The following is a 22,255-nucleotide window of genomic DNA, read 5'->3' as shown; positions in this document are numbered from 1 at the left end:
TGCAGTGCGCTCGCACAAAAAACTGTGTGCCAGGTGGTGTAAAGTAGACCTGATGCATGAAAGACACTCTGCGGACCCTTATTTGGTGTGAGATTAATCTGGGCATAGTGAGAGCTGACATACAGACTTAAAACGGGTATCACATGCCAAAAGAAACTCAGCATAAAGTGAAGCATGACATTTTTCTCTCTGTGAATTTTCATCTCGAGCCTCATGAACCCTTTATGTCATCGGGCCTCAGGGTTGAAGCTCTGGTAAGCCAGTGCATTAAATACTGACGAGTACCCAGCCAGTCCTGTGTTTTTTATAGAATCAGGTGTAGTGATGCGTCAGTGCTGTACAGCTGAAAAGTCTTGTGTATTCTGGGGAATTATCTGAAGTGGAAAGAAACAAAAAGAGGGTCATATATTCTGTCATATCTTTACATGGATTAATCAGCTAAGCTTAACACTAAGAAAATGAATTTATTACAGGTTTTCTAAATAACTCACTTTGCTTTTGCAGCCCCATCTAAGTTGCATGGCTGTGGGAGAATATGGGATGTGAGAGTTAGCACTCACACTTTTAATGAATTCCTGTTGTTTTGGCTTATAGCAGAATCACCTAATGGATTTTATGGACTTGCATACAGAGCTCAGAGGCTCACTCATCCAACCACAGTCAAAAGCAGACAGGATATTGACAATAACACAGTTAGGCTTTTACTCAAGTGCTCCAAAGACCGACTTTATGACACACTGCCTGTTCTTAAATCAGAGAAAAACAACGAGTGTCAATAGAAGTGCAAATGAGATGAGTCTTTACAAGAGTCTGCGGGAAAAAATATATTTTTACTGCACTGTACTTCAAAATTTAGCTGAAGCCTTAGAATCAGTGTGCCATAACACAAAAGATTAGTTTTTGTATGTGTGACATCTTGGAGTTCATTTCCCAAAACTTTAAAAAAGAAAATGTTAAAGATGTGAAAGTGCTTCAACGTGTTAGCCTGCAACAGACTCTCCAGGATGTACACTGCTTCTTGTCCTATGATGTTGGGCGAGGTTTCAGCATCTCCCATGACTCTACACTGGGAAAATGGAGGAAAAATAGATAGATGGATCTATTACAAGAAATTCCCTAACAGAAATCTCTCCATCATTGTAAGCGAAAATCATTTTAGTGCACAGGCAAATAAAGAAAAACAAAAAATCCTGTAAATCCAAAACAAAGCTTTTGGCAGATTACACCAGCACTTGCCTTGTGTGGCTACGCTGTGCGATTTGCTCAGATGACAACCATACATGCGTGTCTGTGGAGGTGTGGGGAGCAGACTGTTGCCAAATATAAAAAGCCATACAGCCAAGATTCCTTCGGAAACAGAAATAAACCCTCATAACGGTTCTGCTTCGCATCTCTCACACACACAGCACTGCATCACACTAATTATCTTATTTCCAGCATACAAGTGAGCAGTTTCCCTTGGCATATTTTACGATGGTAACACCCATACCACTCAGAGCAAATCTGATTAACACATATCACTTAAGAGTTACAAAGGAAAGTGGGAGAATTTTGGGGGGAATTTACACCTGGCTATTGCTTTAGGAAAGAATTTGTCTTTATGGGGCAATTATCACCTAAAGGGAGCTGGCAGAGGTAGGAGACTAATAATGATAACCGTTAAGAGTGTTTACTTTCCAACATCTCCAGGGCATTTACTGCCCAAACCAGGGCTTGTCTACAATACAGGGCTCTACTTTATTTATGGACAGTTGTAAATGCTAATAATAAAATATGACTTCAAACTTTTAAAAGTCGCAAAAAAAAAGTAAAGAAAAATGCAATGACCACTGCGACAAGAGAGGAAGCACCAAGACACTTTTCTACCAGCGTAATGAAATCTTATGTCTTTACTCTGTGCGAAGACATAAGATTTCATTACACTTTCATTCATTACTTTATTCGAGTTATTTGTACTCCTACCCCCACCTCCCGCCGAATAAACCATAAAAGAAAAAAAAAATTTCCACACTGCTTAGTCATTTTACTCCACAAGCCCCTGGACGACTAGCTGAAGCTATTACAAATTGCATTTGCCTTTCGAAGAGGGCCAAATATAAGCAATTAAGCACAAAACAAGCACGGTTACTTGCAGCACTATAGGTTACAGGAGATATTTGCACTTGCAGAGTCCATATGGGACCTATTAGCGCACTGTTCTCTAAGTTGCCAGACAAGGCTAACCTGTGAAGATTGCGGTGTAGCGGCAGGATGGAGTGTCTAATCCCTTGTTGCGCACAGCTACAAACTAGTGGTTAAATGTGGATGTGAAGGTCATTGGAAAGGAGAAATAAAAGGCACAGGCTAAATTGATCGACTTAACTCTTCCAGATTTATTAAAACTCTGTTACTCTGTGTTGGTTGCGGTCAAGCCTCAGCTTTTCGGTTCTAAATCCTTCTGTGCGTTGTGTCAAAGAAAACACTTGTAAAATGCTGGGAATTAGTGTGACTGGCATGTTAAGGTCCAAATGTCTACAGTTTCAGGATGGAGGCTATTGTATTTGGCTAAATCCGTCAGAGCTCCGACTACTTTAGTCCTTCAGTTTCTAAAGGTCTGCTCCCAGTTAGTCTGGAGCCTCTCTGCATCTGCTCCACACACGGAGCACTGCACTGGCTCCTTTCGTTCTTAAAAAAAAGCAGTAAAAAGCCTTGTCTAACACTTAGATTGGGCAATTATATTTTTTAAAAAAAAGGTATTGGCTTTTCGGAGAGGTAATTATACAAAGGTACCGGCGTCTTAGCTGAATGCTTTATTAACAGCATGTGCCTTTGACTGAGTCTGGTGTGCGCCACGTAAGGCCACTATAGATTTCTTCCCTGAAGCGTCTGAGGTTTATCACGCCACTTTGCTATTCAACAAACCTTTGTGTACCTACTGTAACCCAGAAATATTTAGATCCATTATCAAACCCATCTAAATCTCCTGCGGCTGTTACGTCGCTCGATATTCTTTTCGTGTATTCCTTTCAAGAGCTGTGAAAGGCAAGCAAAGTGATGCAGGGAGAGTTTTAATTGGGGCTGTTTAGCGCTATCAGCTGTTGTGTAAGCTGAAATCCCCACATGAAGATGGATCACTTTTACTCGGGCCTTGTTCTGTTAACGAGGGGCTCGAGGTGGTTTTGAGACAATAGCAGTCGAGGAGGAGAGAGCGACGAGGTAATTGATGGTTGTAAAGCGATCTTAATTGTTTGGTGATGGATGTAGGGAGGACACTTACAGAGCCTGACATCTGAGATAAGGTGTCGCATTCCTGGAGTCGTCCCGCCACTGTGTCCAACCCGGGCAAAGGAGCTGCTCCAGACGATACGCACAAACGAGGGAAAAAGGAAGGATAAAGCAGAATGAAACGGCATAAAGATTTTATATATTAAGTATGAACTGCAACTTACAAGATATATCAGGTACAGCTTGTTCAGATATGTGTGGCCTATGCTCCTCTTCTGATCTGCTGTCTGATAGTGTGTCTCCCTGCAACCTGGAAAACAACACACAACATAAACTTGCACTGCAGCGCATGTTTGGACATTGAAAGTCAGATAACAAAAAAACAAGCCAGCCTCAATCAGTCTGAGGTGATGATACAATGAGGAAATGTTTAGCGAAACGTTCGGCGAAATCTGGATCGGCACGGAGGTCGGTTTCAGGTCACAAACTTTTTTGTTTTTGCTGAAATTAAATATGAATAATAATGAAGAAACGACAGTAATGCACGAATAGACGATGTGTACACAGGCAGCAGCACCTCCACTATCCCTATGCTTATAAAAACATAAAACTGAAGATGAAGAAGAAAAAATAAAAACCCGCACGCAGCTACTATTTTTCCCTGACATCATTCAGTTACTGTTTTTTATCAGAATGTGTTCCAAGCCCCTATTGCTTTTTTTTTAAGATAACACCGTGGACTGAAAGGGAAGTGGGTCTGACAGATTTGGCTGTCTTAAGGTAGCAAAAGATTTGGGCTGCCCAGAGATAGTGAAGTAAACTGCAAATGAAAGACAAACAGCCTTTTCTCGTTTCACCTTTCAGCAAGAAGAGAAAAATGCTATTTAAATGCATTTATGCTCTTCTAAATTGCTCTATACACTCACTATAGCTGTAACTGTAAATCACATCATATGTCAAATTTGTGCACGCACCACGTTGGCATCAAATTCTTTATACCTCATGCTGTTTCCATGTCATGAGAGCAACCATTAGCAGAAGAGAAAGGAAAGCAATCCCTATGCCTTTATGGCACAGCTGCATTCCCAGCTGCAGGGCCTCCTTGTTTCTACCTCTACATCGAGACTAAAGGCACAGCGCAACTTCTTAAAGTGGATTCTATTTCTTTCCTTCTTTAGACATCCCTCTCCTTGTCTCCCCCCCTCTTTAATGGTCTTTATAAGACCATTAAAAGTACCCAAGATGACTATCAAAAGGCCTTCCCATTCTCTGAACAAAAGCTACTCATAGCCGCAAGTCTTGACTACAATTCCCCTAGTGCATTCCTGATATGAAAGCAATTAATTTAATGAGAACGACAAGTCCAAAAGAAGTTTGTGGAAATCTATCCATTTCCTTAAAACCGCACTGCCAGCTACTTCAGAGCAGGCCTAAGATCTGGGATGCGTTTGCACACAGGAGATTTTGTGGCGGGAGTACATGCTCTTTAAATGAACTGATCAGGCCAATAAGGGAGGTGGATGAAATGTTGGTGTGACCACAGTTATAGCCCAAAAGGCAGAAACGTGGCCACAACACACAGGCCACACAGCATTTTGCACTTCAACCAACCAGCAGAGAGCCACTGGAAGCTGCATGTTTTCAGACCTGCCACTGCTGGTTAAGAGGCACACTGGCTGACTGGAGCATTTGGTGGTGTGGCCAGTGTCTGGACAGAAGGGACGGAAAAGGACGTTGGCAAGGGAAGGTGTCTTAGAAGTCAGGGATCGGTTTCAATACGGGGTCAGTGAGTTCAAAGAGAAAAGCGATCCTGCAATGCAAAGTTGACATTTTGTTCTTATTATGGTGCCCAAATGGGAACGGAGTTATCGCCTTCACACTGTGGGTGTGAAATTAGGTGTCACTATTTCCTGGTTTGGGGTAGTGCATGGTAGAGCCAAGTGGTTCGGTCTCATTTGCGCAGACTGATAGACCTCACTGACCTGTAAAAAAAACACAAGGGAAGCTGGATTCGAATGTGTCTGACTGAGGGATGACGGGTATGTGAGGAATGCTTATCCAGCTTGGGCCAGTGTTCACAGTTCCCTGCTGAGCCAAGCAAGCCTCTGGTATCTTTGTGTGAGTTATAAAATATTGCAAAGATTCCCCTCAGTCATGTCAATATTAAAATGAACTAACATGAGCAGTACTGCAAGGTCACATCTCTCACATCTCTACAAGTCTCACTGATGCTGAAGGACAGATGCACGTGTTAGTTTTCTGAAGAACAATTTTAAAGCTTCAGCGAATCTCATCAAGGTAAAAGTAGACAGTTTGAAACCTGTGTCCAGGCTGCCTTATGTGTGCATCCATGAATACCTGAGTCTGTGCACGTATGAACTTCTGCACAACCCTAATTTGAGAAATCTGTCTTCTCAAAACAGCACAAAGGGCAAGCCATGCGTGCAGCACTTTTCCAGCTTACTGATCTGTTTATGGCCCTTAGACTACCCAAAAATGACTTTGAAAGACCACAGCTCCTTTGCCAATAAAACTTGGGAAAGATTCGGTGGTCAGGTTAAAGAGGACAAAACAAGAATTTGGCCTCAGCCGAAAGGATAAAGGAAGACAGAGAAAGGGAACAGATGTTTGACATTTCAGTAACAAAAAAAAACCTTCACAAGAGCCAAAAATGACTCCAGATACAGATGCTGCTTTGCTTTGCCACTAATTCCACCATGGGACAAAAGGTATAAACAACTCGCTTAAAACCATCAAGTCGATAAACTGCCAACAAAAATCCAGCGATAGCCTTCATCCTCCTGCACAAACCTTTGACAACAACCCGCAGCCTGCGTGTGGAACGAAATTGATAAGCTGCATGAATGAAAGAAGAGTTTGAAACAAACAAATTCCAGACCCCAACCAGTGGAGGCTGTGCAGGCAGATTTGTGCCTGGCGTCTCATCAAGAAGATACCGTTTATCTTTGACTGGCATCAAGGAAGAGTTTTGCCCACACCTGCCTACGGTATCACACCCAAAACTCAGAAATCTGAGCACCAGACTGACAATGTGAATCTGAGGGAAACAGGAAATGTGTCTGAGGAGAAAAACTGTGATAACAAGAGAGAGGGTGATAATGGAGACAATTATCCTCGCTAGAGCTGATTTGTGAAAACAAGCAACACTGGAATGGACTTCAGATATGATATTATTCTCTGCTACCTCTGATACAAATGCAGAGACAGGAAATGGAGGGTAAGAAAAGGATAAGAAAGAAGTGTTGGATGTTTGAAAGAAAAAAATGGATGCAGCAGGCGCTACGGTATAGTTTTGACAAATGAACTGTAGAGGAAAATTTACAGAAATTGTTTAGCATTTCAGTTGGGAGATGAATTTGTTTCAGTTCTTGCTGAGACTTTGATGAGGAGATTATCTAGTGAAAAAAACAGTAAGTGTGGCTTTGCGTGGGGTTAAGAGCTGAGCAATTTCCTGGATTTGGGCAATAATTTAACATAATCCTGGAAAAACAGCTATTTGTCACCTATTTACTGCCTCCAGTCTTTAAGCTAAGATAAGCAGTTATCGCAACAGCATTAATCTATTTACCTAACTACTAGAAAGAACAAGTCTTCTCAACTGGTTATACTTTCTTAAGGAAAGCTGTTTTATATTATTACAAAACTCAAAAAATGTTGTAAATAACACTAGAGACAGACGAGGAGTGGAGAGAGAGTGGATCCAAAGGCAGACTCTGGAGACGGACAGGAACTAAAAGCGAGCCTTTATTTACGGCTCTATGAAAGGCAAACAAAAAGCAAAAGGGAGACAAAGAGTAAACCAACAAAAACCTAAACTGGGAAAACAACTAAATACTAAGTGCATGGCACATGAAGACCTGAAACCTGAGACATGAAAAACCTGAGACTTGTAAACATGGGGGAAGATGAGCAGGGTGGCTGAACAAACAATTCAACAACAGGCAGAGGAAGACAGAGGACTAAATACACAGTGGATAACGAGACGGTGGGAAACAGGAAGGAAACACAGCCTGAACTAATCAGACGCAAAGACACGCAAAACTGAACACGCTGAACCCTGGACAAGGGACTATCAAAATAAAACATGAAACATGAAACATACACTAAGACACGGACTAGACAGTGGAACCAGGGAAGACAGACATGGGAACATGACCGACTGGGGAGACAGAAAGAGAGCACACAAAACAGACACAGGAGAAACATAAAGACAAGGATGTTTAGGTGTGAGACACAGTAACAAAACCCTAAAAACTAGAATGTATAAATATAACCAAAGCAGAAAATAACTAAGAGAACTAGAAATACAAATGGAAAAGCAAGGAAACTGAACCATGAATAACACTAAATCAAAGAATATTAATTAACCAGCAACACAAACACAGACCCAGGACCATGTCGTACCAATACCAATGCCGCACCTTATGTACGGGAGAGCAGTGTGTCATGATTTATGAGATGAAGTTTTTTTCCATAGTTCATGTTTGAGGTATATTTCTTTCATCCAAGGCAATTATTTTACACATTCAGCAGGCTATGTACTGAACTTAGAGGATAGAAACAAAGTATCAATCCTATCATTTATCATTAGTCATAAATAATCTATCATTGTAAAATTCATCAGCCTATTCTTTTTCTAAGAAAAGGTTAATCCATGAAAAAAATTTCCAAAAACACGTGACTTCATGCAGAGGTGTATACTACTCCTTTCACCAACCCCTACAGTCTGGCTTTTTTGGTTCTATTAAATGAAGTTGCAAGCTGAAAAAAATGAAATGTCTGTTTTTCAAATTAACTATTCTGATGTATTATAATGATTGTGTTGTTCTTTTGCTCAGTTGTGCCCTTGAGCCTCACTTTTTCTTTCAGTTCTAATGAGAACCAGTTTGATTTGGTCTTGTAATAGAGTAGTACACATCGTAGCTTAAAATCTTTACTTGTCTGACAGCTCCCACAGGGAACACCGTTCATCCCTGCTACCAGAAAAAAAAGTTTTATGGAGCGGCATTTTGAGACTGTAATGGAATCTACAAACGATCCAGACACTTGACTAGCTCCATGCTGACATGCGAAACAAATGCAAACGGAGAACGATGAAGACGATTAAATGCTTTTAAAAACATATTCATGTTATTAACCACTGCATGTGTGAAGATGTTTGTGAAAGGTTTGTTGAGAAGACAGAGTACATACAGACATATATACACACACATATTAGTACTAATGTTTTATAGAGGTAAAAACACGGACGTTTCAAACTTTGGGGCAGAACTGTGCGTATATTCTCCGTCCACTGTGCCAGAAAAGAGAAGGTAGAAACATTTACCTAGCACACCTAGAGCAGATGTTGAGTGTAACTTTGGCCTGTGGTTCAGGCTGATAGGAGCTGCGTCCTTGGCTGAACTTACTGCCGGATAGAACCAGCCCTGTCACACCCTCCATCCGCAGGTCATCCAGGTCCTCTGGGAGCAGAGAGGGAGTAACACAGAGAAACAGCAACAGGGAAAGGAAAGCAAAGAAAATGGAGTGAAAACAAGAGACAGAAAGGACAGTTATTAATCATACTTTGGTATCTCCCTCCACTAACGATCCCCTGTGATGACAGTCTGCTAAGAGCCAAACGAGCAAGCAAGCACATCACAGTAAATAGACACTCGGCTTAGCCCTGCTGCTGTGCTGCTTCACACACACTCCATAGGCATGGATCCACAAAAAAGTGCAGAATCATAAAGTTCACATGAATAACACTTTGTTATGAGGAATGATTTTAACAAGGTGATGACAGGACCGCATTATTCCTGCACAGAAACAGGAAGGTTAACAAGCTGAACTGGACAAAGAACAATATGGAGAAAAAACGAGTGGTAAGATGGAAGGAAAGGGTGATGGAGAGGTGGAAAACTGGGTTTTGTCTGATCTCTTACTGTGTCCTGAAGAGCAAACAGTTGCAGAGCACACACACACACATAGACTCTCTCCCCTCTGTCTCTAAAGAAGTATATAAGACACAGAGCGCACTACAAATGTCTTTAATAGACAGAGGACAAACACCACAGAGGAATAATTCACACCAGTAACATGATTTATGAAAAAAAACAGTGGTGATGTTGAATAGTTACAGACTTTAAACTGTCCATTAATACAATTCTAGTATCAAAGGGGAGAGTCTGAATCAGCCAGTCCATTTTGGTTTTGAGTGCATCCCCAAGAGATAAAACATACTGCAGTATTTTCCGTGTCACGGTCCTTTCCGTGAGAACGAATAGCGTGCGGGTGTTTTGGCGTCTTCCTCTCTGAAATGTGCTGTTCAAGTTTTTTAAATGTTTAAATCAACATTTTGAACGGTCACCATAACAATATTTCTCCCATTTTTCTCAGCCCAGATGAATATCTGAGCTTTGCCAATTGGGGTGAGGGGGCGGAGGTCACCTTCAGGCCAGACAGTGTACTCGAGCTTCTCGCTGCCATTGTTTCTGCTCGTATACACGTAGCACAGTACGTGCCTGACTGTCTGCGTATCTGTGTGTCTAGTTACTTGAAACCAACAGTGATACTTTTCATTTTGCGATTACATTACCTGGCCCCTGGTTGAGGGGGGGGGGGAGAAATAATGGGCCTCACACCTTGAAAGAGGAGAATGCATGACTAATCACCTGGATTAGATTGGATGACACTTGCTCATGAGAACTCTCTCGCTCCATCCATCAGCGCGGCACAAAGCCAGAAAATCTCATCTGTCTCTTCTCCCCTTTGTGTGAAATCATTGCAACAAGATGGCTAAAAGTCATCCTTCGGTCGTATTTGTTATCCACCTATCCTGACCTGCTACGTAAAAGAAAGTCAGGACAGATGGCAGTTAATAGATTTTTAGTGTTATGTCACAAACAACTGCCTCTAGCTACATTTTAAAAAGGAATGAAAAGTATTCAGAGCATCACCTTTCACAAAACAATTCCTAGAAACATTCCCACTGTCAACTACATGCCTGATCTGCAATTCTGCAGCTTTTTTTTTCAACTTTAATTGTAGTTATGCACTGGGGTTGCTGTCTGTGACATCCTGTAGTCAGAAAGCCTTGTTATGAAGGATGCCCCTCAAGAAATATTACATGCACAGTTTGTTGTTAAAGAGGAATAGTCATACTCCTGGGAGAAAAGATCAAACTTAACCTGACTGTCATTCACTGTATCATTTTAGTTACTTACAGTTAGTCCAAATGCTGTAAAATGTATTCAGAGTAGAGTTATTTGCACGTATTTTGCAGATCTTTTCAAACTGTTGAATTTTGACACCATTTCAAATTAAATATTGAAATACTGGCTAAATAACACTAAAATAAAGAGGGATTGAATTCTGGCATGTTAAGCCATTTGTATTCCTGCATTTGTCTGCGAGTGACTAAAAGGGAAAAGGTGATACTGTGAATATTCATTTCAATTTTTAAACCTGTTTTGTCGTTTTGAATTGCACTCTGATATTAGCCAACAATGCATGTATTAGCGTGCCACAGCACTACATTGTTACAGCGATCGTGGCTCAAGAGTTGGGAGTTCGCCTTGTAATCGGAAGGTTGCCGGTTCGAGCCCCGGCTTGGACAGTCTCGGTCGTTGTGTCCTTGGGCAAGACACTTCACCCGTTGCCTACTGGTGGTGGTCAGAGGGCCCGGTGGCGCCAGTGTCCGGCAGCCTCGCCTCTGTCAGTGCGCCCCAGGGTGGCTGTGGCTACATTGTAGCTTGCCATCACCAGTGTGTGAATGTGTGTGTGAATGGGTGGTCCTTTGGGGTCCTTAGGGACTAGAAAAAAGCGCTATACAAATACAGGCCATTTACCATTTACCATTTACAGCCTCAGTGGCCATAGTTAGTCCTGTTAAGAGCTGGTTAAAACAAAGCATTTCTTTAGCACACAAAAATACATATTTATATCCACAGAAACGCTACTGAAATCACACAGATCAACTGCCTCCACCTCACCCTATCCCTCTGCATCTCCTCCTTCATTACATCCATGAGTTTCCTTTGAGATTTTCCTCTTCTCCTGTCTGGCAGCTCCACATTTAGCATCCTTTGTCCACTTCGTCCACTATCCCTCCTCTGCACATGCCAGCTTTGACTGTCTAACTGTATAACCAGTAGCCTTTATGAGCTCTCTTCTCTTTTATTGGTTTGTTTATTCCCACTTGTTTGCCGTCATAAAAAGTAAATGTTTTCATGGTTTCAGAAATATGTAAAATACACAACCACATTCTCTTAAGAAGCAGAACTTATGTGTTGGTCGTGGCACAGAATGTGTTGAAAATATGTCCCAGCATCAAAGAAACAAAGCAATTTTAAAGTTACCTTGTCAGTAAAACCCTTGTCTAAAATTATGTTAAAATCTTTTGCAAAGTTTTTTGGTTTTCTTCTACATTTGATAATATGTTGCTCAATTCCACACTGCCAGAGAAAAAGGGCTGTTTTAGTGTTTAGTGAAGGACAGATAGGATACACTCCAGCGATACCCTTAAGCAGCGCAATATTAAATGTCCCATTCATCATGGAATGCATTGGAGGGGTGGGGACAAAGGGAGCCACCAGCAATTTGAGCAATTTTCTGGTCGTGGGAACTGCTCCGTTTTGGGTCTTCACTCTTTTCCTATTTTCTCTTCATCCATTCACACTTCCATCCGTTCTTTCGGCAACTGACTAACATGGCATGCCGGATTTTCTTTGGGTCACAGCCTGTGGTACAAATCATTAGCTGACACTTGGAAATATTCACTTGTGAGACTGCAGCTTTCATGAAACACTAAAAGAATAACAGGGACCAGTTCTGACCCTGAAAAATGAACATGACCTCGGTATGCACAGCTGCTTGTCACTTCAACTCCCATTTTGTCTTTTCAACTTGTTTCCTTCTGGTCAAAATAACATGACACAGTAAGGAAGCGAGACCTCTGCCTGAAGAAAGAGGACTCCAATCTCAGGCACTTAGTGGTTACTGAGATAAACGAAATTTTTGTCTGCATCTTACACACAAAAAAAACTGATTAAACTGCGGCTAAATGAAATGCAAGAGAAGCTCAAACATTCTGAAATGAGTCACCAAACCTGAACTTGACCTGCCAAAAGCACAGGAAACTAGCATATGCAGACAATATCAAGAACTGCAAATGGAAAGTAAAGAGTTTTTTTAAAAATTGAGTTTATGAGCATGTGCGTGCATGAAAGTGAAGCAGCAAAAATTGCTGACCTACTACAAAACTGAATCAGCGTGAAGACCTGCCGCTAGCTGCCCCGACTGTAGCTGTTCTATGGGTGCGCATTTTGGTGTCCTTATTAGCTCTCAGAAATAAACTGCATAAATGACAAAGATGGCTTTTAGAAAACAAACAGTTCTTTCGTGAGTTAAAGTTTTGTCTTGCCAGGAACAGGCTTTGAAGGAGGGTGTTTCCCTTCATCTGTGCAACAGCAGTCTGAACTGCATCCATGTCGGCCCTCACGCTGAATCCAACTTTCCGTGGAGAGAAGTGACAGATTTCTGTGTTGACACCATCCTATCTCTGAGGAAGGCCTGTGCATGGAGCGCTAAAATGATGAATTTGTATCCCGTGGGATAAGGTTTGGGTGTTAACATTATATATGAGTCCTTTTATAAGCTGGGCTTGAGGTCTGAATATGACAGCAGAAACTGTTTATTAGTCAGGAAAATTTGATTTTTGTCATCCCGCACGCAAACTCATAGAGTATGACACCAATTAATATTTAATTTGCAAAAGGACTTTTTGTGTTGGGACAAAAAAAAAATAGCATATGTCTGGAAACAATATATATGAAAACATTTAAAGTTGTATTTAACGGTAACAGCTGTTCTACACACAAATAAAAAAAAAGTGTTACATATACCACCTATACTGTTAACACAGAAATTCAAGTGACACTGAATGAATTATCATCAAGCCAACAAAAGTGCCAAAAACTGCAGTTCCTCTAATGGCCACATGAGGCTGTAACATTTTTACAGCCAGAATAGAAAATTTACTTTATCGTCTACAAATGATTTAATTGTTTACAACACTCATACAATGGGTGACTTTTTTAAAGACGCATCCATCCATCTATCTTCTAAAGCAATTATGCAAAGAAGCTGGATCCTTTCCCAGCTGTCTTAGGATGAGAGGAGGGGTACACTCTGGACAGGCTGCCAGTCTATTGTATTCGCTCTCACACTCACATCTACTGCACGACCAATATAGAATCATTTAAACTAACACCATACATGTCTTAGGACTCTGGGAGGAAGCTGGAGTATGTGGTAGAAGCCCTAACAGGCACACAAAGAACATGCAAACTCCAAGCAGAAAAGCACCAGTAACCCTTTGCTACCCATATGGAAAAGAAATAGTAAAAACTTATATGTGATTACTCATGAAAGTGGCCACTTTCATGAGTAAATCATATAAGGCTTACATGATTTACTCATGAAAGTGGCCACTTTCTCATTACTTTCATACATTGTTTTAGTAAGTATCCAAAACATACAAGTTTCATTACATAATTTTTCAAGGGATCTTATATCTGTTTTCACTCTTGTATGCTTTTCATACAAGTTTCACACAAGACAGATACAAACTTTATAAGATTTATATATATCTTTTCCATATGGGTAGGCTTCACCTCCGCTAATTAGAGTAACTGAACAGAGGACTCGCAGCTGTGTTTGTTTTGTTGGCACCTTCTGGAGCATTTTTAATGCAATTATCTGAAAAATAATATGCTTGCTGTGCATTACAGCATGCCCAACATGTTGGAATTATAGTACTTCATTAGACTGTTAATTAGCGCTAATTATCCTGTTTCCATGTCTGTGCACCACACCCCTTCAGTCTATGGATGCAGCTTGCTAACCTAGCTTGCTAGCGTTAGCTGATAACTTAGCATTTTAAACCAAAATAAGGTCAACAAGTTTTGTTTTAAATGACAAAATAACAATTGAATTTTTAAAATAACAATGTAATGCGTTACTGTACTAAATTCAGAAAGTACATTACAAGTATTTCATTACTTGCATTACATTAGATTAAGGTTCTTTTTTCTTCCTGTAGACTTTCATTACTGATTTCAGTTTTTGTGCTGGGAGGAGGAAAATGGTGGAGTGATCTATAGCTTTTGAGGAATGGAGACATTCCACCACAGACAGATATTACTTTTATTTTTATTTATTTTTTACTTTTATTTTTATTGCACAGAAGGACAAGATCATGATGGTGAAACAACTGCATTATACTGCTAACAAAACTGTCTGTCTGCACAGACAGCAGTCTAACAAGAAGCTAGCCAAGGATTTGCTTTGTGCTGTCAGTTTTGTGTTCATACATAAAAACTAAAACATCCCATCTGTGTCTTCATTACAATTAGGGATTTCTATTAGTGTGTGGACCTGTAAGTTTATATTGCTAACTGGTAATTATGTGACAATGTGTTTCAGTTCAACGTAACAATTAGTGTAACAAATTACTCAACTGGTGACATCATAGTGGTTGTGTCCATCTTTGACATACAGTCTATGATTATTACACATCACACAAGCTATACTTCTTTAACTTTTCTTAAGTTAATACCCAACTTCAAGCTGAAGATCAAAAGAATAGTACATTATGTGTGTGTAAATGTTATTTTCTTGTGTTGTGTAAAAGACATGGGTACTCCCCACGTTCACAGCAGAGCCCAGCATGTATCCCGCACAATAACACTATGATAAGTTTACAATGTGCCTCCTGTGAGACTAGTTTACCCAAAGACCAGGACAGCCTCATGGGCCTCAGTCTAGACACAACAAACGTCTGTCCACACTCGCCTGTTTGTCAGCCCTGTCACATTTTCACTCCCCAGGCACCAGGGCAGCCATGCGTGCTCTCCCCCCTCGTCTGACGATGACACGGCAGATAAATAAAATGGATCTACACTGGGGTGGAGTATGGTGGGAGAGGAACGGAAACTATTCAAGCGATGCAATCCCAACAAAAGGCCCAAGCGCTCAGGAATTCCGTGCCGCAATCACTCACTTGCGCTACAGTAGGGAAGGAAAGGAGACGAGCAAAGCACGCAGATAAAGAGAACTTGTCTATCTCTAAGTTTCCATGTAATTTCATGTTGTTTGGATAGCGACGGACTGGCTGTCTCTTTCCTACTCTTCCTAGGCTAAAAAAAGAGCTGAAGTCATAATTAGCACACTAGCTTCACAAATAACATAATATACACCTTCTCAGATGATGCGCTGACAGATGTAATGGGTGGAATCAGCTCAACCTCACACATGGAGGGAAGGCACACACACGCTCCATCTCCCACATAGAATCCATGGCGTTTCATCAAGTGCTGTGAATTATTGGGTCTCATCGATGTGAAATAATTGAATTTTCCATTCTTTCATGAGCAGTGGTGACAGGTAACCACAAAACACTGGGCTCTAATTAATAGTCTATGTGACACATGCCTCGCTCCTTACGGTGCGCAGTTGAAAAGCTGCGCTTACTCACAGACGGGGATGCACATGTGTGAGCAACATACTCAAACTTACAGATAAAAAAGGCGCACGGCAACACATACAGTGACACTTGCAGACCCCACACTTTTGCTGGCCTCACACACACACACACACACACACACACACACACACACACACACACACACACACACACACACACACAGCCAGCATTTGTGTTTCATTAAACCTCAAGCACCATGCCTCCACTCAGTGGTTAGTCGTCACACGGACACCTTTGATGTGATTCGCGACAAAGACACATTTGTTTGGCTTTGTAATAAAAACAATATTCCATCTTACATTTTATAATTATGTCTCAGCTTTCAATAGCACCCTCTCCCCCACGACCCCCTCCTCTCCTGGCCTAAAAATACGCCTGTTAGGCTCCAAGCCCTCGCAGCTCAGAGCGCAGCAGTAAAAACCCTGATCAGAATCAGATGGGGGACACACATGAGCGGGGTAACATCACAGCTCAGTGAGGCCTGTGGAAAGTCTCATCACAGACCTGGTGCAAACCTCCTTTTAACTCGCTTTCTAACCGCAAATATCGCCGAGATTAGGACGTCAGCGTAGACACGGCCAAGCTTGATGTATTGATGGATTACGATCCCAGTCATTATACTGGGATAAAGACTCTTTATTGGTGTTTTATTACACATATTTCAAAATTAACAGGACTTGATCGTCAAGAAAGCATTTCACATGTACTACATAATAAAAATACATGGAAACATCTGTCTGCCAAGAGCAAGGTTGCCATCTACAGCTCAAAACAATGACGTTAATCACTCAGAGAGAAGTGTGCCTAGGCAAGAAGCAAATAGGAGAAATTACTGAGAAACAGCTATTAAAATATCAAAGATGAGTGATGGAATAATGTGGTAGGTAGCACCATACAAGCAATACATTCATTTGAGCTGAAAGCTCCTTTTGGAGATCACTGCTTGTTTTTGATAACTCCATAGATACAGCAACATAGTTTTAAATAACTTCACCAAGAAATGCACAGACACAGTTGTATTCAGTCATTAAAATATTAACACTCTAATAATTACTGCACAGTGTCATCAAGTCTATAACTCTATCAGGTAAACTTCTTCTCAGCACGAGCCAGAAAACGCTGGCGTGTTTAGCCGGTTGCCTCTACTAACACAATGGATCTATTCACACAACTGCTTTATCTGCCAGTCTAGATAACAACGCTTTCTACAGATTACATACTTGCGCACCTATCTATCATCTTTTGGCCCCGTCTAGCAACAGTAGTCACAATACAGCTTCACTGTATCAGTTCAGCTCGTTTCCATTCGAATAATCTGCTCATCTAAGGCGCTTATGCACACAGGAGGTACGTACGCTGGCTGTTATTAGGCTATGCTCTGCGTAATGACTACCTCTAGATTTATAGCATAATCGCAACAGTCTACTTGCCTATTGGTAATTGCTTCCAGTAATACCACCATAATACCGCAGCAATTTGCCCCTCGATTAACGTATCCATCTGCACTGTGGAGACTTTTACAGGCATCAAATTGGGCGCAGTTACGCTTTTAATGGGGACATTCTTTTCGCCATCAGGCCAGCAAAACCTTCAGAGGTGAGCACAGTCCTTTCAAGCGTCCAAGCGAAAGATTTACTGTTTCAGCAGCTTATGCTACTGACATATATGATCTCATTTACCTCCTCCTCTCGAAGCACCGCGATGATACAGCTTTGTTTTTGTTGGTTTACATCGTGTCCAGGGCAACTGTTGTGTCTTTAGTTGTTTGGGCAAAGATGAGGGAAGCAATGGTATCATGAACCGGCTGTACCTCCTCCTCTTTCTCTGTTTCCTCTTTGTTCTCTTACTTTTTATGTCTCCTGTTTATTTACAGTCTCTCTTGTTGTCCTTCAGTTTGTGAGTTTTATGCACGACACCTTCGTCCCGGACTATTCGCCAGTGATTGTGTATGACTGTTTTTATAAGTTCATCCCCATCTTGTATATCTGTTCCAGTTCACAAGTCGTTTTCTACAAGAGAATTCAGCCTCAGCTCGCTCTCCGTCTGCCATCAGTCCTCTGTCTGCCCACCTGACAACTCAGTTTTCCCCTCAGGGCTGCACGCTCCATCTTCAAAGATCCATCCACTCCAATTACCTGACTATTCACAACAAGCTACTTTTAATCATTGCTAACTTCAGTGTGTGCGTCTTGCCTCTTGGGGTCCTGAAATTTTCAATCAACATAACAAATGGCGGTGATTAAAGTGTGTCTGCATGTGGTGTGCGTTGCAGGAGGTCTTTCCTGATGGTATCAGGAAACTGGAAATCTTAACTGACCTCAGTCAACACAGCAGTCCTTCTAGTACAGCAACTTGTATTAACATAGGTAGGATGATATTAACGGTGATCTTTAAAAATCATAGAAAGTAACTAAAAGTAGTGTACTTATACAAAGAAAATACTTTTTTTTAATGCACACCAATGTTAATTTTGCATACATACAATGTACAATGTACAAATTTAGACTACCAGAATAAAATAAATAAAATAAAAACTGGTTTGTTTTTTCCAGGATAAAACATACAAAAAAACTGTTGCTCTGGCCATGCTAGCATTCATTCACTGGCCATTTTATTATGTACCCCTGTTCACCTTCTTTTTGACACAAAAATGTAATCAATATATACTCAATACATTTAGGCATGTAGACAGGGTCAAGGCAACCTGCTGAAGTTTAAACTGAAGATCAGAATGAGGGCTAAAGGTGATTTAAGTGACTCAGAATGCTGCTTCAAGTCACTTATTAAACAAATGTACGCAGAAGAGCATCTCTTAAAGGACAAAACGTCAAACGTTGAAGCAGATGGGCTACAGAGGCCCACACCGGGTGCAACTCCTACGACTCACAAGGCTCACCAAAATTGGAGAATAGAAGAGTGGAAAGATGTCGTCTAGCTTAGTGAGAGTTCTGCTGCAAAATTCAGAATTTGGTGTAAACAACATGAAAGCATGGATCCATCCCGCCGGTCGATGGTTCAAGCTAGTGGTGGTGGTGTAATGATGCTGGGGATATTGTAGCACACATTTGACTCATTAGTGACTGTGCATCAGTTAAACACCACAGACTAACTGCTTATTTCAGCAGGATAAGACACCATGTCACAAAGTTCAAATCATGTCAAAGTGCTTCAAAGAAACAGGACAACGAGTTCACTGTACTCAAATCGCCTCCATGGTCACCAGATCCTGTCAGATCCAGTCACCTCTGGGATGTAGTGGAATGGGAAAGTCACATCCTGTATGTGTAGCCAACAAATCGGCAACAACTGTATGCTATCATGTCAATATGAACCAAAATATTTCCAGCACCTTGTTGAATCTGTGCATGTTTCAACTAACTGCTATCAGCCCTTAAATTTCAGGAAGAAAGTCGAGATAATGAAAAACATTGCTCACTTTTCCACACCTATTTTATTTTCTACAAAACACTGAGCTATTGTACTGCAGGCAGCACTTCATGAAAGGAAGCTGTAACACCAACAAAAGAGCCACACACAGCTATTGTATCTCATCCACCAGTCTGCGCTTAAGTCTATGTGTATCAAAGATCAGACAGAGCTTTATCATGCGCTCATCTTGTCAACGTCAAATCTTCAGTGTCGCTGTAACTCGGCGAGCGCAGGTAAAGCTACTCTTCTCCTCTCCCGTTTCAGGATTCACGCCAGAGCGGGTTCACATACTGAAAGGGTCTGCTGGCTCGTGAAGGGGTGGTCTGATGATATGTCATATATTAGTATTTTTTTTTACACTGGAGGCTCAGTTACCCTTTGCAACAATGGAAGTGTGTATGTGTGTGAAATGCATTCTGGCCCAAACAGCCTTACAGTCTTTTAAGTATAAAGTATTTTAGACTTTATGTTGCTGCAGAGTTAAATACACAATACGTCCTATTGAAAATGTTTTTTTCCCTTTTTTTTCTACAATAAAGTTTGTTTTTCATCGCCTGAGTTCATGTAAATCAAACATATTCTCTGCACATATTAATAAAAATGGAATTTGAGAATTCAATCAGCTTGCCCCCTGAAATGGAATACTTCCACCACGGATGACAACAACAGTAACCTTATAGCGGGGAACTGGCTAACGCGTCTCATTAACTTACCATAAAATAACACTGCAAGGCCAAAAAACAGGGTGTTTCTCCCCACACACTGAACTCAGCTTGTTTCTTGCTTGGGTTCACTATATTGCTGCGGTTCCACTGCCTAGCAAAAGCTAGAATTTTGACATTTTCCATGGTTACACAATAACATGTGAGTCATATTCATTTTAAATATGGTTTGGACTGTGGTGAATATTAAGCGCAGAACTAATGAAAACAACTGGGAAAACACAGTGTCATCCCTGAGAACTACCAGAGAATCAACAAGACTGCAACCTCTAAGCTGATTTTATTTTCTCCTTTTGGAACAATGTGAACAAAACAAATCAAACTCGAGTCACGCGTATTTGGTTTTTTATAATTGTATTACATCGGGAAAACCTTGGCTAGCAGTACTGTAAGCCATTCCAAGGCGATCCTATTATTTTCTCATAAGCTCCTTATCCAGGTACTAGAGGAAAAAAAGAAAAAAGAAAAGAAAAACATCCAGTTTGCAAAAACCTCTTTCCTACTATAAAAATGCAGAGAAGTTGCAACTGCAACTAACTGTTGTAACCTCTAAGTCCATTTTTATCACACTCTTGCAGAAGTTGTACTTGTTCCACAGTAGGACAAAGCAGTGCTCCTTTCCTGCCTCCCAGTGGAAAATCTGCAGTATGTTTTACATTTACATTGTTCCCCGAACCTCCCTCTCTTCATTCCCCAGAAACTTTGGCACACACTAAACACGATCGCTCCCAGCTCCCAGCAACATCACAAGTGTTTATTTCTCATCTATACATTTGCTTTCATTTGTATGCAGAAACTGCAAGTTACCAGGCGAGATAACAATGGCCGATCTGCCTGACAACATGGTGAGGCTCCGATGTGCATGTGGACCTAACATAGGATGTATTAGCGTCACATGGTAAATAAAGGTAATGTGCAAAAAAGGTTTAAAAAGTTATTAAAGTCTATAGACAATTTTCTGTCAGGTTACCTAAATTCAAATCATTTGCACTCATCAATGCACTCATCTGGGACAATGCTCTTAATAAACTTTAGACACAGCAACTGTAATTCAAGCATTTAGCCACTAGAGGTCAGACTGACCTAATGCTTAAACACATAGCACCCAACAATTTCTATTCCTGAAGCAGTTGCATTGCTGCATGTGAGAGGCCTTTAACACTGCGCACCAGTCAACAGCTTATTGTTTGGTGAAGCAGAATCAAGAGAAATGAGAAGATAATGTTGCATGTTTATAAAAATGAACAAAAACAAAGGTATTTTATGTAATAACCCATTACTGTACAAGGTTAAGTTACAGCAGCTTTTGCTGTGTCATCAAATTTGAGAGAGCACTTAATTCCAGCGATTCAACTTATCTGACAGCAAGCACCTCTCAGCTGTGAAGTCCTTGAACATGTTTCCAAATCCCTATCGGCTTGTGGAGCAGCGCTGAACAGATGACCACATGTTTTACCCTTGTGGACAGCAGCAGGGAAAAAAGATGAATATCTCCTTTAGGGATCAATATACTATCACAAGCTCACCAGCCCTGCCAAGGATCATCAGTCATCCTGGCATGCGTTTGGTCATAGCTACAGAGTTTTTGCCAAGACCTTCTTTCTAGTTGAGGCCCAAAAAATCCTCACGAGGGTCCTTCGTTTCACAAAGTCCACCAAGGCACCACATGATACGTGTTAGCATCACCTTTAATCAACTTTACAGTAGTGAGGCAGTCAACTCAGAGGCGGCGGTCTCTGGAGAGCTACGTGACCAGGCCTCGACAGAGGATCAGAAATGCATTCGTTTCTTTGAATTACTGCCATAGACCAAAGTGTCAAGCCACAGAGCCTGTGAGGGGTCATCACAGACCATCAGCATCCTGCTTTCTGGTTATATTTATTACTACTCTCCTGGGTCATGTCTGTTGAACCCTGCCTTCTAAAAATGGTGTTCCCAAACCAAACTGCATTCATAATTACTTTGCAAGAAGACCCATTTTCTCTAGCACAAGACTGTCATACACCAGACGAAGGATCAGCTACCATGTGAGGGCGTTTTTCTTTCAGATTTTCTTTTCACTTTCCACTGTGCTCCAGATGTAGCTCACGAGGAAGAATGGGTTGTCTGCAACTCGGGAGGTCGGTGGTCTGATTCCAAACTCCTGTAGAGTATGATTAAGCAAGATACTGAACCCTGAGTTGCCCCTAATGTATCTATTAGACCAGGGGTGGCCAACTCCAGGCCTCGAGAGCCGGTGTCCTGTACGTTTTAGATGTGTCCTTGATCCATCAGAGCTGATTTAAATGGCTGAATTACCTCCTCAACATTTCTTGAAGTTCTCCAGAGGCTGGTAATGAACTAATCATTTGAT

The 22,255-nt window shown here is 41.2% G+C and overlaps 1 protein-coding gene across 1 annotated transcript in view; it reads right to left on the bottom strand.

Moving 5' to 3' along the window:
* The window catches only part of lg9h8orf34 (linkage group 9 C8orf34 homolog), a 69,360-nt gene that overhangs the window by 20,629 nt on the left and 26,476 nt on the right, over positions 1–22,255 (bottom strand). The window contains exons 8-10 of the mRNA XM_085362202.1: positions 8,552–8,687; positions 3,429–3,514; positions 3,257–3,330 (exon numbers count right to left, since the gene is read on the bottom strand). Coding sequence (XP_085218328.1) covers positions 3,257–3,330; positions 3,429–3,514; positions 8,552–8,687 — 296 coding nt within the window. The remainder of the gene's footprint in view (positions 1–3,256; positions 3,331–3,428; positions 3,515–8,551; positions 8,688–22,255) is intronic.

Source organism: Diplotaxodon limnothrissa, linkage group LG9 (genome assembly GCF_057381915.1).
Source record: "Diplotaxodon limnothrissa isolate DT_005_m linkage group LG9, D_limnothrissa_male_GT1.1, whole genome shotgun sequence".
NCBI lineage: Eukaryota > Metazoa > Chordata > Actinopteri > Cichliformes > Cichlidae > Diplotaxodon > Diplotaxodon limnothrissa.
Note: the sequence above shows the minus strand (reverse complement) of the source record. Positions and strands in the feature narration are given on the sequence as shown.